We start from the raw sequence: 17,186 nt of genomic DNA on the forward strand, positions 1-17,186 counted from the left end.
CTCTCAAGTGGTCTCGGCCCCAGCACGGGATCCAAAATCATCCAAGCCTCTGCTGCTCCCTCCACCTGGACTTTGCCTCGTCCTTCTCAAGCCCCAGATATTCTTTCACATAACTTAGTTTTATACACTTTAGCATACTTACCTTCTAATTTCTTGTTAAACTGTACATTATCTGTCTTTTCTTACTAGAATGTAAATATCATAAAGGTGAGATCTTTTTTTTTTTAATTTTATTGATTTTTTACAGAGAGGAAAGGAGAGGGATAGAGTTAAAAACATCGATGAGAGAGAAACATCGATCAGCTGCCTCCTGCACACTCCCTAGTGGAGATGTGCCCGCAACCAAGGTACATGCCCTTGACGGGAATCGAACCTGGGACCCTTGAGTCTGCAGGCTGAAGCTCTATCCACTGAGCCAAACCAGTTAGGGTGATCTTTTCTGTCTTGTTCACTGTGGCATTAACCCTGTACCTAGAACAATGCCTGGGTACTTGGTAGGTGCTCAACAAAAAGCCTATATAATAAAGAGGTAATATGCAAATTGACCATCATGCCCTCACACAAGATGGCTGCCCCATGTGGTCACAATATGGCCATACCCATGTGGTCACAAGATGGCTGGCAGGGGAGGGCAGTTAGGGGAGACCAGGCCGGCAGGGAAGTGGTTAGGGGGTGATCAGGCTGGCAGGTAGAGGCAGTTAGGGGCAATCAGGCAGGTGAGTAGTTGGGAGCCAGCAGTCCCGGATTGTGAGAGGGATGTCCGACTGTGGGATCAGGCCTAAACCAGCAGTTGGACATCCCCCAAGGGGTCCCAGATTGGAGAGGGTGCAGGCTGGGCTGAGGGACAACCCCCCTCCAGTACACGAACTTCGTGCACTAGGCCTTTAGTTTTTAAAATAAACAGATGACTGAATTAAGCCATCAATGCCCAATTAGGGAAAATCAGCAATTTCATTTCTCCAGAGCAGATCTGTACTAGGAAGATATGTGTTGGATCTACGACCAAAGCCATAAAGAAAGACCCTACACCAATTTCATCTCACCTGTTCTGCTCCCACCATGCTAATTGGCTTGCACTTGAAGAGGTGGGTGATGAACTTGGGAATGAAGGAGCTGTGGATAAAAAAGAAGTGACAAATTAGGCTTATTCTGTCTTCTGTAAAAACTGTAGAAAAAAAATTCAAGGCACCACTTCTTCCATCAGGGAACTGAGAAACCAAGGAGACAAGTCTGTGGCCTACCAGCATCCACTGCTTTCTTCTTCTTCCCAGCCAAAGCCCTGGTTGTATTGAGGTACACATGGCCTTGGGATGCCAGGGGAAAGTTGGGCCCTCCTAAACTAGAGCTGAATTCTAGTGAGCCCCGTCAGTCAGAGTGTGGGATGCCCTTGGCAACTGTTGTTGGTCCTGAGATGGAAACATGCTCTAAGAGGCCCAATCAGACTGGAGGGAAGGGTTTTACTGCATGGCTGAGGCAAGACTCTCTCCTTCTTTAGGGTATTCTTGTATTTGTTTATGAAAGCAGCCATTTTGCCACCATTCTGAAGATGAAGCCAATCCCAAGGAGAGCAGAGTAGGGTAAAGAACCTGGTCCTTAATGACACTGCTGAACCACTGAACCGACCATCCTTGCATTTATATGGAATAGAAAGGTTACCTTCTGTATGCATCAGTTCGAGTCAGAGCTTCTATTACCAGTAACTGAAAACATCCTAACAGATATGAGAGTGACATATACATGAGGTAGTTATGAGCTCTTAAATATAAAAACAGGAAGTAATTGTTAGGGGAATAACTGTCAGATCAGGAATAGACTATATGATCTCCCCCAACTGACTGGGGATTGAAGGGCAACCTGGGTCAAGTGAACTAATAATGATGCTTGTTTGGGGAAAAAGACAATGAAACTTTAATAGGTCAGGGGGGCTTTTAAGAAAAAATTATAGAGGCCTGAGTAGGGAAAGCTGGTTGTGCTGGTACAGAATATAATCAAGGCCAGGTCCAGAGTGACAGAGCTGGAGGTGTCATAGGGCCCATGACCAAAGGAGGCCCAATGGCAACAAAGCAGGATTTGTAGGTCAAGACAAAGGCTGGCTAGCACCTCTCTTCTCACTCTTTAAATGCTGCTCTCAGACGTGTGACTTCCTTCCTCTCTGATCTCTCTGCATCTTTTCCTGTACGCTTGTGCCTGCTCTGGTATCTAATGACTTACCGGACATCCCACTGGAATGGCCCAGGGACACCTCAACCCCAGCACATCCACGACGCAGCCCCACCCCGGAATCCAGGCTCAGCAGACTGGATCTCATCTACCCACTCACCCAAGTCAGAAACCGAGAGCTACCGAGACAGCTCCCCTGCTCTCAACCCCAATATCCAATCAGCTACCAGCTCTTCCCAAAACTCCCACATCCACCCCTCCGACCACTCCCAATGCTGCTGCTCTTTCTCACTGGAGCTCTTTCCATTGTTTCCTAACTAGTCTCCCAGCCTTCAGCCTCATCCTTTCTAATCCACTTCTGCCAAAGGGATTTATTTCAAATGCAAATATTTTCAAGACCTTCCTCTGATCAAAACTCTTGTACGGTTGCAGACAAGGCCTTCCTAGTTGTCTAGACTCTCCGTCTCCAACCTCATCATGCTCAGCACCCTACGCTTCAACTGGCTGAACTACTTGCAGATCCCATGGTTCTGTGGGCTCCGTAATGCCTCTGTGCCGTTGCTTACACCATTCCCTCTGCCTGGAACGCTCTTCTCCACGGCCTTGTGGGTCAGTGCACATACGTCTCCTGGACTCTGCTCAAGGACATGTCTTTTATAAAGCCTTTCCTCAGTCACTATATTCTTCCTACCATATCTAGAGTCCACAGACCTCTCATCTAACATCTAACCTACTTTATTTGCTCACATGTCTGTTTCCCTCTACTTGACTGTAAGGCAAATGAAAATAGGGACGACGTCTATTAAGTCAAAGCACTTAATTCTGTGACTGAGTCATAGCAGGTACTTCACTGAATGCATGTTGAATAAATACTAAATAGTAATGATAGCAGCTACCACTTTTTGAATGTCAGCTTGGCACTAGCACTCTATCAGGAAGTTTACACCTGACTTCTTATTTCATCCTCCCAATGACTATAAAGAGATTTGTCTTATTATCTCCATAACTGAACAGAGGAGAATCAGCTTAGCGGACAAGAAGTCACTTAGTAGTTTCAATCAAGGGGGTGATCTTTCTTCTTCTTCTTCTTAATATATTTTTATTGATTTTAGAGAGAAAGGGAGAGGGAGAGAGAGATAGAAACATCAATGATGAGAGAGAATCATTGATCAGCTGCCTCCTGCACGCCCCCCACTGGGGATCGAGCCCTCAACCTAGCCATGTGCCCTTGGCCAGAATCGAACCTGGGACCCTTCAGTCTGCAGGCCAACGCTCTTATCCACTGAGCCAAACCAGCCAGGGCTTTTCTTCTTTTTTAAAAAAATACATTTTTATTGATTTCAGAGGAGAAGGGAGAGGGACAGAGTGATAGAAACATCAATGACTAGAGAGAATCATTGATTGGCTGCCTCCTGCATGTCCCCTACTGGGGATTGAGCCCACAACCCAGGCACATGCCCTTGTCCAGAACTGAACCTGGGACCCTTTCAGTCTGCAGGCCAACGCTCTAGCCACCGAGCCAAACCTAGGACTCAGGGGGGTGATCTCGATGTCTAACCAGGAAAGGCTGTTGCTGCAGAGACCAAATGGAGGCAAAAGAACATCATAGCTTTGCATTGATGGGAGAGGAAAGGAAGTTAAAGGGAAAGGAACTTAAACTCCAGAGATAGCTGATCAGGAGGGAGAATAGGGACTATTTAGAAGGGATTCTTCAAACCAGAGCCAGGCCAAATAAGAAAATGATACTGAATCCGTGACTAATTGCAATGGTACACGTAGTATATAACCTATGTCACTTTACACTAGAGCAGGCTTCAGCTGTACCCTTGAACTAGCTCTGTCTGCTAGTCTACTGGGTTGGGTGAGGAAAACAGGGAGACCAGGAACATATTTTTTAAGGAAAAGTACCAGCAATGGAGTGGGTAACTGCTAAGCACTTCTCCATCCCCTGGGGGGGTGGGGGGGGAGGTGAGGTGGCAGCTATTGCTCTTGGCTGGGGAAACCCTCACCTCTGAGATTTCTAATCTTCCACTGGGATTCTAGAAGGATGAGAGGGTACCACAGATTAAATCAGAAAGCCATTTTCTAGATCACAGGTTAAACTTTTCCAGATGTGAGAGATGGGCATCCTATTCCCAGCTCACCCAGGATGGGCTTAGTAATAAAATGAAAGGGCTCTGAGAGATTGTGAGGCTGGTGCCGGGACCAGCTGAGTAAATTCACTCAACGTTAGCTCAATCAGACCCCGTGCGACCACACTGGAGATTTTTGGCCACAGTAAATTTTCACAGATATACTGTTTCTACCAGGGGCTATGGGGAGTGTCACCATATGATTTATCAGCCATACTTTCAACACACAGTAATGAGCACCCAGAGAGCGAAGGCAATGTCAATCCCGGTCCGTCGCCATGCTGCAAACATTAACGCCTCCCTGGAGAGGCCACTCGATCTTTTCTTGACAAACTGGAAACTGAAGCTGACGCCACAGCCACTCCATAATTGTTGCTCCTTAGGGATTTATTTGTGAGGGAGAAGAAAAGCCTTAATTGAATACAAACAGGGAGATATTTGGGGAGGACAGAAACTTGGAGTCCTAAATCATCCTTCGGGACTTGGATGAGAACAACCCAAATACAGTAGCTTGGACTGGGCTGACCTTCCTGAAGCCCTTTCCTGAGGAGTTTGCCAAAGTGCTTGCTTGATAATTGGTCAGAGGAGGCACTGACCCTCTACATTATCTGGTCTCGGGGGAAATAGCGCTACAGCCAGACGCTGACTAAACTATTTCCCTGCTTCAACACACCAAGCCGAAATGGCCGCACCCCAGGATGCGGTAGGAAGACATCAGCTCAGTGCTTGCTCCCTGACTCTCCCGTCCTAATTTCTAGTACTTTCCCTGGACTCAAGGACATCCACAAGTGGATGAATTCTGGAGCCACAGTAATAGCTACTATGAGGGAGGAAGAGAAGAGTCAAAAGAAACAGAACTGATGGTTCCTACCCTTAAAAAGCTTATAATCTCATTGGGGAGACAAAATGTATATATGAAATCACTGAAAAAGAATTTTAATTATTCAAACCGGGGCTGGGGACATAGTTATTTCCACATAATTCCAAATAACAGGATCCCCTCATCGCATTTCTATTTGCCTTGACGTGGTTGGTGATCACATTGCTGTTCCTGTTATCTATGACTTCAGTGGATTTATTACTATGCTTCTTTTGGGTACAAAAAAATTAGTTTGCCTGCTGCAACCAGAATAAGCCCTGGCTGGAGGTGGGGACACCTGATCATGAGCATGGCCCCAAATAACCCAGTGATGAGAATGCTCCCGGACTTACTTTGCAAATTTAATGCAGAACTGAGTGAAGTATTTCCGTGTTGAAGCCAGGTTGTCACGGATGATGGGCACGTTCTGCTTAATGTGAAGAATGACAGAGGTGACATAGGGGCTCTGGTCACCAACGTGCTCCACGTTCTGCCACTGCATCTGAAAACAAAGACAGGACGGGACAAGCCTTTAGATGCCTCCCAGGAGGACAGCCTTACCTGTTCCCAGGGAAGGGGCCCCGGCAGTGGAAATGAGGCCACAGCTTGCTATCACGGCTGCCATTTTTTTTTTATAAATATATTTTATTGACTTTTTACAGAGAGGAAGGGAGAGAGATAGAGAGTCAGAAACATCGATGAGAGAGAAACATCGATCAGCCGCCTCCTGCACATCCCCCACCGGGGATGTGCCCGCAACCCAGGTACATGCCCTTGACCGGAATCGAACCTGGGACCCTTCAGTCCGCAGGCCGACGCTCTATCCACTGAGCCAAACCGGTTTCGGCAACGGCTGCCATTTTGTTTCGGGGAACATGTCTTACCAGGTTGGTAGCGGACTGTGAATCAAAACAAGTGCGCCCACCTTATCTTTGACAGCGAGGTGTGACTCAGGCATCTTTTCCATCCCTGTCCCCCTCATGCTTGAAGCAGCCTCCCTTCCCATCTAAGTGGCTAGAAACCTGCACCAGGCAGGTGGCCTGGATCCTGTTCTTCTGTCAGCTGTTCCACCAGAGGGGACTGTGGGAGGGAGGGGAGGTACATCCACCTCTGTGCAGACTGGGGGCCTGGGAGGCCAGAAAGGTGCTGGGATGAGAGTTAACTTATGCCTTTCTCTCAAACAAACTGGGAGGAGTTCTTAAAATTAACAGAGAGAGAGAGAGAGAGAGAGAGAGAGAGAGAGAGAGAGAGAGAGAGAGAGAAGAAATATCACATTGATTGGTTGCCTCCCATATGCACCCCAACTGGGGATCAAACCCACAAACTGGGTATGCACCCTGACTGAAAATCAAACCCACCACCTTTTGGTGCATGGGATGATGCTCAACCAACTGAGTGACACCAGTCGGACAGGAGTTTTTAAAAAAAGGAAAAACCAGAAATGATATGTGATGTGAGAATTGCTTCCAAATGACCTGGGGTTAGAAGGAGTAGATGAAACAAGATTGGTGAAGCTGGGTGATGGGTACACGAGGTTCAATATACTGTCTTCTCTACTACTGTGTATCAGAGACATTTTCCACAATAACACATCCAGATTCTTTCTCCTAAACCTTTGGGGTTATGCTGGGATTGCAACCAAAGAAAAGGAGAGGGCTCCCTGGCAACCCGAGAGCAGGTCAGAGGGCAAGACAGTGACGGGAACAGGCAGGAAAGGCCCAGGGCCTGTGTGGATAGCAAGGGCGGGAGAGAGGCGGTCACTGAGAGGACTGAGGTGGTCCTAATCAGGCTGTGGACAAAGTGAGACCTGCTCTGCTCAAGCTCCGACAACCTGAGGAGAAGCAGGGAAAACATCTACAATAAGATGGAAGAAGAGCCCTAGCTGGTTTGGCTCAGTGGATGGAGTACTGGCCTGCAGACTGAAGGGTCCCGGTTAGATTCCCATCAAGAGCACATGCCCGGGTTACAGGCTCGATCCCCCTAGGGCAGTGGTTCTCAACCTCCTGGCCCTTTAAATACAGTTCCTCATGTTGTGACCCCCAACCATAAAATTATTTTCATTGCTACTTCATCACTGTAATGTTGCTACTGTTATGAATCGTAATGTAAATATCTGTTATGCAGGATGGTCTTAGGCGACCCCCGTGAAAGGGTCATTCGACCGCCAAAGGGGTTGCGACCCACAGGTTGAGAAGCGCTGCTCTAGGGGGTGTGCAGGCGGAGCCGATCAATGATTCTCTCTCATCATTGATGTTTCTGTCTCTCTCCTTCTCCCTCTCCCTTCCTCTCTGAAATAAAATATAAATATATGTATATATATTTTAAATAAACAAAATGGAGAAGGAGGTGAGGCTGTAATGCCTCTTCCCCGTGGGTCCGCACAGGAGAAGAGAGGCAGCATCGCCTGCCCGGAGGCTGGCGGGGGTGGCCGCCAATCCCGACGACATTGGGAATGTGCCGGAGGAACTCTGCTGAGTCAGCCTCTCGGAATGGAGCTGGGCTGTCTGTGAAAAGATCCTAAGCCAAACGCAAACCATATAATGTGTTCATAGAAGGAGGGCAGTAGTTCTGAGGCCTTGATGTCTCTGGCAAGAAAGCACTGTTTTTAAAGAGCTCTTGGGGAGAGGAAAAATTCAATACGGAGCGAAAGTGTTTAAAGGAAGCGTACTGTACACAGATGATTCCCCAGCTCCTGGGAAGCTCAAGTGACTTGTTTTGTCTTAATGTTTCTTTAAATCAGCAGATGTTTACCTTCTAAAAGCTTCAGATACGTATAAACAAAGAACCATAAAAAAGCAGGAAGGAACCTCCACCTTCGTTTTACAGGTAAGAAAACCAAGGCCCAGAGACAATAGGTCTTGAATGAGCTTTCACAGTGAGGCTCTGGATATAGAAGGTTTCTAATTTTTTACTGGGGAGAAATTAGAAACAAACACTGGAGCAAAAATGGAAAGTCTAGTATGAACTGACTTTATATTCTAATGCGTTGGTTATGTGTAATATTTCCTTCATTCTCTTCGATCTTTCAAGAGGCTTCCTTTTCCATCTGATGTTGGAGATTCGATCCATCCCAACAATGGCATCCCAGGCGACTAAATGAGCTCATGGAGCGAGGCCAACTCTGACAGGAACTGTCCGTGTCTACACTTCACCTTGTTTCCCCAGCGCTGCAGGAACACCGGGAGCAGAACGCTCAGGTAAACATGGCAACTGGGAAAGGAGCCTGATACCCTCCAAGCGACATGAAGCGCTTCCATAGCAATGACTACTGTTTTCCAAGTTGGCAGCATTTTATATTTCAACATCCCAAAAAGTGAATAAACAATTGTCTAAACATTACGGTTCTCCATTAATAGAAGACCACAAAAGAAGGTGGTGACATGCCCTGTCATTGGTTTCAAAGCAACTCTGAAGCAAGACAGAGCCGGGGACATGGGATGTGGGACTTCAAGTTCCTGCTGGTGAACTAACTTCTCTCTTTTTAAAAATCTTTTTAAAAATATGTTTTATTGATTTTAGAGAGAAAGGGAGAGGGAGAGGGAGAGGGAAAAGGAGAGAGAGAGAGACAGACAGACACATCGATCAGTTGCTTCCCATACCCACCTCGACCAGGGATCAAACCCGCAACGTGGGTATGTTGCCCTAACCAGGGATCAAATGTGTGACAGGATGACGATGCTCAACCAACTGAGCCACACTGCCCAGGGCGAGCTAACTTCTCTTGATCACCACTGGCCATGTCAGTGTCTGCATTTGGAATACATGTGAAAAGTTCTAATTTGCTTTAATACTTTAGCCAGTTATGATGGCTAAAGTATTAAAGCAAATTAATACTGGTCAAGTTAACAGAAGTATTAGCAAAAGTCAAGTGGATTCATGATTTTAAATTTAAGTCAGCTTAATAATGAAGTACTGAAACACCCTAAAGTACTGGAGAACAAAGAAAGTTATCATCATGTTTTCTATTTTATTTTTATTTTTTAAAAAATATATTTTATTGATTCTTTACAGAGAAGAAGGGAGAGGGATAGAGAGTTAGAAACATCGATGAGAGAGAAACATCGATCAGCTGCCTCCTGCACGCCTCCTACTGGGGATGTGCCCACAACCAAGGTACATGCCCTTGACCGGAATCGAACCTGGGACCATTCAGTCCCCAGGCCGATGCTCCATCCACTGAGCCAAACCGGCCAGGGCCTATTTTATTTTTAAATTGCAAGATATAGTTCACAGTGATTCAGTCTAGTCATTGCCTCAGATGGTTAATGCTTACCATCATCCAGCCTGGAAGGCTTGGGTTTGGGGTTGTAACTTGAATGTCCCTTGGGACATTCCTGCATTAGACCTACTATGTGCAGGTCTTTGCCTGGCACTTTGTACACATCAATCATCTCATTTACTATTCATACATGATCTCATATAGCTCTCCTCACAATCTTATAAATGAGAAAACTCAAAGACGTTAGGCGACTTGCCCAAAGTTACACAGCCGGTAAATGGTGGGGACAACCCAGATCTGTCTAAAGACCAAGTACTACACCAGGGTGCTCCCTAGACACTTACTAAAAAGCAATTACAAATAAAATAAAACCATTTACTGGGCCTTAGTTCAAGGTAAGCCCAGTTTCTCAAAAAAAAACACCACAAAAAACTAATGAAATATATAGCGGTCAAGCAAAGTACTCTTTCAGAGAGAGAGAGAGAGAGAGAGAGAGAGAGAGAGAGAGAGAGAGAGAGAGAGAGAGAGAGAAGAGCAGCTTACATTGGAAGAACAAACATCATGAAAAGCCATCCATAGAAATAAGACTCCCAATTTTCCGGTGAATGTGGCACCTGACATTTAAATGTACCTCTGCATACTTAAAGCTTTCTTGTGTGTTTTTTTCTTATTAATCCTCACCCTAGGATATTTTTCCATTGATTTTTAGAGAGAGTGGAAGGGAGGGGGAGAGACACAGAGAGAAAGATCTATATGAGAGACACACTGATTGGTTGCCTCCTGCAGGCTCCCCAACCAGGGCTCGGGAGCTAGCTTGCAACCGAAGTATATGCCCTTGACCAGAATTGAACTCGGGACCCTTCAGTCTGCAGGCTGATGCTCTTTCTTTCCATTGAGCCAAACTGGCTAGGGCTCCTTTTGTGCTTTTTGTTAGGGTCTGGGGTGGCATAGAATACTACTGACACTATATAAACCACAAGGAAAACAGTTTGCAAAGAAGTAGAAACTAAGATGTAGGTTTGATAGAAACATAAGCAAGGAAACGACCAAGGTAACAATGCTAGAACCTTCAGGATCCCGCATGTAGCCACAGGGAGAGGTTGTGGAGCCCAGACATCACCGCTGCCCATGGTTTCTGCTGCTTGAGGAACGAGTATGTGGTTGATGCTGACACTTCACAGGTTGTCACAGGAAGGTTGGGGAGACAATCACTTCCTATTAAGAGCCTATGGTAGCAGAGAATTCTGACCAATCCACTCATTAGAGAACAGAGCTCCCAACTAGCTTATCATGAAGCTTTGCTTTCTCTATGGCTATATAAAGATTGGAAAGAGGTCTCCTCAACTGAGAGGTCTCCTCAAATATTATTCAACTTAAAATTCAAGTTTCCACCTATTCATTTTGATCACAGGACTAGAGACATAGAGAGCACAGACTCAGACATTTGGATTATGGGAACATTTCAGGCAATAGGAATCTAGTGTTAGAGTTTAGACACTGGCCCAAGCAACTGCCACACACAAACATGCACACACACACACACACACACACACACACGCACACTTTAGTGCTTGTCTGGGTTACTCTTACTCATACAACAAGCATCTGCTATATTTATAGGTGCCTTCTGCATGGACAGCAGTAGACCAAATACTATCCTATATAATAAAAGAATAATATACAAATCGACCGAATGGCGGAACGACCAGTTGCTATGATGCACACTGACCACCAGGGGGCAGACGCTCACCGCAGGAGCTGCCCCCTGGTGGTCAGTGCGTTCCCAGAGGGGGAGCACCGCTCAGTCAGAAGCTGGGCTCACGGCTGGTGAGCGCAGTGGCAGTGGTGGGAACCTCTCCCACCTCCGTGGCAGTCAGACATCCCCCAAGGGCTCCCAGACTGTGAGAGGGTACAGGCCAGGCTGAGGGCACTCCCCCCAATGCATGAATTTTGTGCACCAGGCCTCTAGTATGGGAAATAAAAAGGGAGAAGGAATATTTTCGACCACCTGTTACATACCAAGCATCATGACTGCCATTTTCACATGAACTTATTGCTTATAATAATGCAGCGAAGGAGGTATTACTCCTACTTTATAGATGATAAGATAGGCTAGAGGACAATAAATGACTTGCCTAATTAAGCATAACTGGGAAGTTAGCAGGGCTGAGATTAGAAATTGGTTTATCTAACTCCAAAGTCCATGTTCTTTCCATTTTACCATGTTGGTTTCCAAAAGAAGTGTGACCACCCTAAATGAACTTGGCATTAGCTGAAGGACCTGGAGCAAGCAAAATCTACATGTAGCAGGAGGTTGTACATATGTAGATGATGTGCAAGTGGTGATGGTGGAGCAGAGGATGAGGAAGGACTCTCACCTCTTTGGTCAAACTCCAAGGGACAAATAAAGACCCAGAAAGTGGAGTTACAAAACACACACACACACACACACTCTCTCTCTCTCTCTCTCTCTCTCTCTCTCTCTCTCTCTCTCTCTCTCTATATATATATATATATATATATATATATATATATATATATATATATAAATAATAAAAGCATAATATGCGAATTAGACCAGATATCCTTCTGGACAACCTTTCGGACAAAGCCGTGGCAACAGGGGCTGAGGCAGAGGCAGCCACCGCAGCGGGTGGGGGCCAAGGCAGCTGCCAGAGGCGGCGGGGGCTGAGCCCCTTTCACAAATTTTTTTTTAATTGATCTCAGAGAGGAAAGGAGAGGCAGAGAGAGAGAGGAACATCAATGATGACAGAAAATCATCGACTGGCTGGCTCCTGCACGCCCCATAGTGGGGATGGAGCCCACAACCCAGGGATGTGCCCTGACTGGGAATCAAACCATGACCTTCTGGTTCATAGGTCAACGCTCAACCACTGAGCAACACTGACCAGGCTATATATATTTCATTGGCCCACTGCTGGGCCGATGGAAAGGTGAATTCTTAAAAGCAATTTGAAAACACCTATCAAAAATCTTAGCATTTTACATAGCTTTGATTTCTACAATTCCCTTTAAGGGAATTAATCTGACAATAATAATTATGAATGTTTAGAAAAAAATACACACACATACATATACACAAGGTTGTCCATTGCCAGACTGTTTATACTGGTAAATGTGAAAAATTGAAAATAACTTAAAAACCTATCAAAAGCAAGTTAATTACATAGATTTTAAGGGAAGGAGTAGATCACAGCACTTAAAATGAGGAAATTCAAAGTCCGCCAGTCATGAGTTATATTGTCTGTGCAACCTGCTAAGTGTGTCTTTGGCAAGTTAACCTAACCTCTCTGAGCCTCAGTTTTCTCAGCTATAAAATTGGGATAATAATAATAATATCTAAAATCCATAGAGTTATTGAAAGATAATGCATGAAATGTTCTTAACATAGTGCTTGGCATGTATTAAACTCCATAGCAAACGTTAACTATTGTTATGGTTTTAACAATAAATACTCTGTACTATGGAATACTATGCAATAATATTAAAGTTCTAGATTAAATGACAAAAAAGTATTAAGACCTGTTAAATGAGAAAATCAGGTCATAAAATAGTATGTAAAGTATGAACTTATTTAAAAATTCCCTTCCTTTCTGTAAAAAATCAATAAAATATATATTAAAAAAAATATATATATATATATATATTTGTAAAAAAGACTAAAATATATCCACTAATTGGAATTATGGGTGATTTAAATCTTCTTCTTTTTAAAAATCTGTATTTTCTATAATGAAAGTGACTTGCTTTGGCCATAATGAAAAAACTCTCTCCTATGGAAAGGGAAGGTATGCCTGGATTGAGGGTGGAAAGTGAACTGGAGGATTTCTTAACCATGCGGTTCCGTGGGCCTCCTGAAATAGATCTGCATTTTAATGACTGAGGAAAAAAAGAACAGATTTGAGGACTGTTCTAGCTATTTCAGAATGTCTTTGGGGGATAGGAACACCACCTTCTAAATTAGTACATGTTCACAATCTTGAAATCTAATAGAAATTACATACTAGACTGTAAGAATATTTAATTTGTTCAGTTTCTTCTTTCTGGTTTTTTCTAAAACTACCACTAATGAGCAAAAAGCTAAGTGTGTCTGACTTTAGAGACTAGATTCTTTCAACCAATGATGTGTACAGCTCTAGGAAAAAGGACATAGTGAGGGGCCCAACGGTCCCTTTAAGCAGGGGTGGGGAACCATTTTTATGCCCAGGGCCATTTGGACATTTATAACATCATTCCCAGGCCACTCAAAATTATCAACTTAAACATTAGCCTGCTGTATTTGGTCAAACATCTATTTAACTCACCCCTAAAGCCTTGGCAGGGCCAGACCAAATGATTTCGTGGGCCTTATATGGCCCACGGGCTGAATGTTCCCCACCCCTGCTTTAGAGAAAGCCATAAATTAAAAAAAATAAAAATTCTACCTGTAAGGCCATATTTAGTCATACTGATTTCTAAAGATTTATGGAACTTACATTTAAAAAACAGAACTCTTCCTATTTCCACAAAACACTTCAAACAACTCCCCTTTTCAAGAATCAGGAGACTTGATTTTATTTCTTGCTTCACTATTATAAAGCTTTATGGCTTTGGGTATATTATGAAAAAAAAAACAAAAAAACAAAACAACTAAATAAACACACTCCATGATAATTACTCTTGAATCTTCAGGGAGAAACATACAAAGCAGACTGGGATACTTGGGTGGGCTGCTCAACCTGTTTTCTTCCCTGTAGGGAAGTCATGGTGTCAGACCAAGAAAAGCTGAAGACAAATATCTACCAGGATGCGTGGGAATTCTTGAAGAGCTCATAATCAAGGAAGCATGAACACTCCTGTGAACCTAGTAGTACTGGGCACACACTGACTTACTGCTCCTCCACTTTTGAGCAAATCACTTAAGCTGCCTTGCCTCAGTTTCCACATATTCCAAAATGACTTACTACTATTCTGTATGTATGATATGGTGCAATCCTGCAGAGAGACCTGAGTTTGAATCCTGGTTCTGCCACCTGCTGGCTAAGAGATCATGGACAAGTGACTTAACTTCCTATCATCTCACAGAGCTCATCTAAGAAAATAAAGCAATATGGGAGGGAAAAGAAGTCTGAAAAATAATTTTAACATCACTTTTCAGCAACACTACTATAATCTCAAAGTTACAATTTCAGAGGAACCACTAAACTCTCATATTTCACTTCCTCCCCATGGGCCTGGCCTGCTTAAGGCCATTTGTGCGTATGTTTTCTACTAACTTTGCCCCTCTGTGTTTTCCTCTCCTTTTCCAGCAGCAGGGCTCTTGCCCGCACCTGGGGGAGCGAATAGGTGGGTGTGGGCATTTCCTGATTTTGACCTTTCTTCAGTCAGCGCCAGATGCCACTTAATGAAGTAAGAAGCCCTGCTGTTAGCACCATTGAGGAGCATCACATCCTCCTCAACAGCACTCGTATGTATGCACCTAAAGACCCCAGGGCCCACGATCCTGACGCTTCCTATGACTCAAGTCTCCTGCTCTAGCCCACCAGCTCCACACAGCTCAATCTGTTCCGTACGGTTACCCATCTTTTCTGTTGTCGCCATCCTTTGGTCAAATGGGTGTCTACAAACTTTACTAGTAGTTCTTTCTTCTTCCTGCCTTCTTCAGCTTCAAAGTCATTCAGGGAGTACAGCAAGTCCTCAAAGAACATTGTGTCATTCGGTGTCGTTTTGTTATAATGCAGCGGGAACTTAACTCCTGTTTATATCAATTAGCTTATGTAAAATTCGTTTCATTATATGTCATTTCATTTAAAGTAGCAACATTAAGTGAGGACTTACTGTACTACTGTTAAGCAAGGACTATGCTATGCTATGTAGACCCAAAATAGAATAAGCTTCAAGTTGTTCAAAGCATAACAGGGGAGGCAGAAATGGAAAAATAGAGAGGTAGTCTATATACTGTGGTGTCTTGAGAGAGAAAGACACGCTGGTAAGACAAAACATGGTGACACTGCAAGAGACTTAAAAGAGCCAAAACAATCTCGAGAAGGAACAAAGGTAGAGGACTCACACTTCTGATTTCAAAGCTTTCTACAAAGCAGTATAGTACTGGCCTAAGGACAGACATATAGACCAAAGGGATAGACCTGACTGTCCAGAAGTAAACTCATATATCTATGGTCAACAGATTTTCAATAGGAGTGTCAAAAGGGTAAAGAAAAGTCTTTCAACAAATGGTACTGGGAAAGCTAGATGTATATATGCAAAAGAATGACGTTAAATCCTTGCCTCACACCATATACAAAAATTAACGCAAAGTGGATAGAAGTAAGAGCTGAAGCTATAAAATGCTTAGAAGAAAATATAATTTTGGATTATTATTTGGTGTCTTAGATGTGGCACCAAAAGCACAAGTATCAAAAGAATAAAATAGATAAATTGGACTTTGTCAAAATGAAAAACTTCAGTGCTTCAAAGGTCATGAACAAAAAAGTGAAAAGACAAGCCATAGGAAAAAAAAACATATTTGCTAATCATATTTCAATTAGTGGTCTAGTCTCAGACTATAAAAAAGAATTTTTACAACTCAACAATAGCAAACCATCTAATTTAAAAATGGGCAAAGTATCTCTCTCTCTCTTTATCTTTCTCCCCCTCCTTCTCTCTCAGTCCCTCTTACATCTGCTATGTCCCTATCTCTGTCTTTGTTTCTCTCTCCCTTCCTCCTTCTGTCTCTATCTGTCTCTGTCTCTCTCCCTCTGTGTTTCTCTTTTCCTTCCTCCCCTCCTACCCACTTCCGTGCTGTGTATCAGGCCAGAATCAGCCGAGGCAGCCATAAATAGCAATATACGCCTGCAGGGTGTGTATCCAGCTCTCACTAGTTCCTAGAAACCTCCCTCTGAGTTCCTTTGCACCCTACAGCCACCTGCCCATACCCTTGGCCATCTCTCACTTCTTGGCCTCTAGGGCACCCAGGTTTTGGGCTCCTGGCATTGGCAAGGTGTCAGAAGGTACTTCCCCTGCTTCACCTCCTCCCACCCCCTCCACTGAAGAAAAAAGCTGAATTAGAAAAGTATCCCAGATCATGTTAAAAAAAGAAAAAAAAATGGGCAAAGGATTTGAATAGACATTTCTTCAAAGAAGATATACAAATGGTCAATAAGTATATGAAAGATGCTCAACTTCTTAGTCATCAGGAAAATGCAAATACAAACTGAAAGCACAATGAGATACCACTTCACTATTATAATGGCTATAATTTAAAAAATAGTGTTGGTGAGGTTATGGAAAACTGAGAGCCCTCATACACTGCTGGTAGGAATGCAAAATGGTGCAGTCACTTTGGTAATACCTCCAAATGTTAAACATAGAGCCATCACATGACCCAGCAGTTTCACTCTTAGATATAATATATGCAAGAGAACTGGGAACATATATTCACACAAAAACTTATACATGAATATTCATAGCATTAGTCATAATAATTAAAATGTGGACACACCCAAATGTCCAGTGACTGATGAATGGATACACCAAATGTGGTATAATCACACAGTGGAATATTATTCAGCCACAAAAAGGTACGAAGTACTGATACATACTATCCCATGAATGAACATTGGAAACATTAGACCAAGTGAAGGAAGCCAGTCACAAAAGCCACATACTGTACGACTTCATTTATGTGAAATGTCCAGAATAGGCAAATCCATAGAGACAGAAAGCAGATTAGTGATTGTCAGGGAAACAGGGCATGACTGCTAATAGAAAAGGGTTTCCTTTGGTGTAGTAAAGACATTCTGGAATTAGACAGTGG

General features: G+C 43.8%; 1 protein-coding gene across 1 annotated transcript in view; it reads right to left on the minus strand.

The window, feature by feature from the left end:
- VPS53 (VPS53 subunit of GARP complex) overlaps window positions 1–17,186 on the minus strand; it is a 159,759-nt gene that overhangs the window by 16,649 nt on the left and 125,924 nt on the right. Inside the window, exons 18-19 of the mRNA XM_059669205.1 lie at window positions 5,505–5,653; window positions 1,044–1,113 (exon numbers count right to left, since the gene is read on the minus strand). Of these exons, the coding sequence (XP_059525188.1) occupies window positions 1,044–1,113; window positions 5,505–5,653 (219 nt within the window). The remainder of the gene's footprint in view (window positions 1–1,043; window positions 1,114–5,504; window positions 5,654–17,186) is intronic.

Source organism: Myotis daubentonii, chromosome 16 (genome assembly GCF_963259705.1).
Source record: "Myotis daubentonii chromosome 16, mMyoDau2.1, whole genome shotgun sequence".
NCBI lineage: Eukaryota > Metazoa > Chordata > Mammalia > Chiroptera > Vespertilionidae > Myotis > Myotis daubentonii.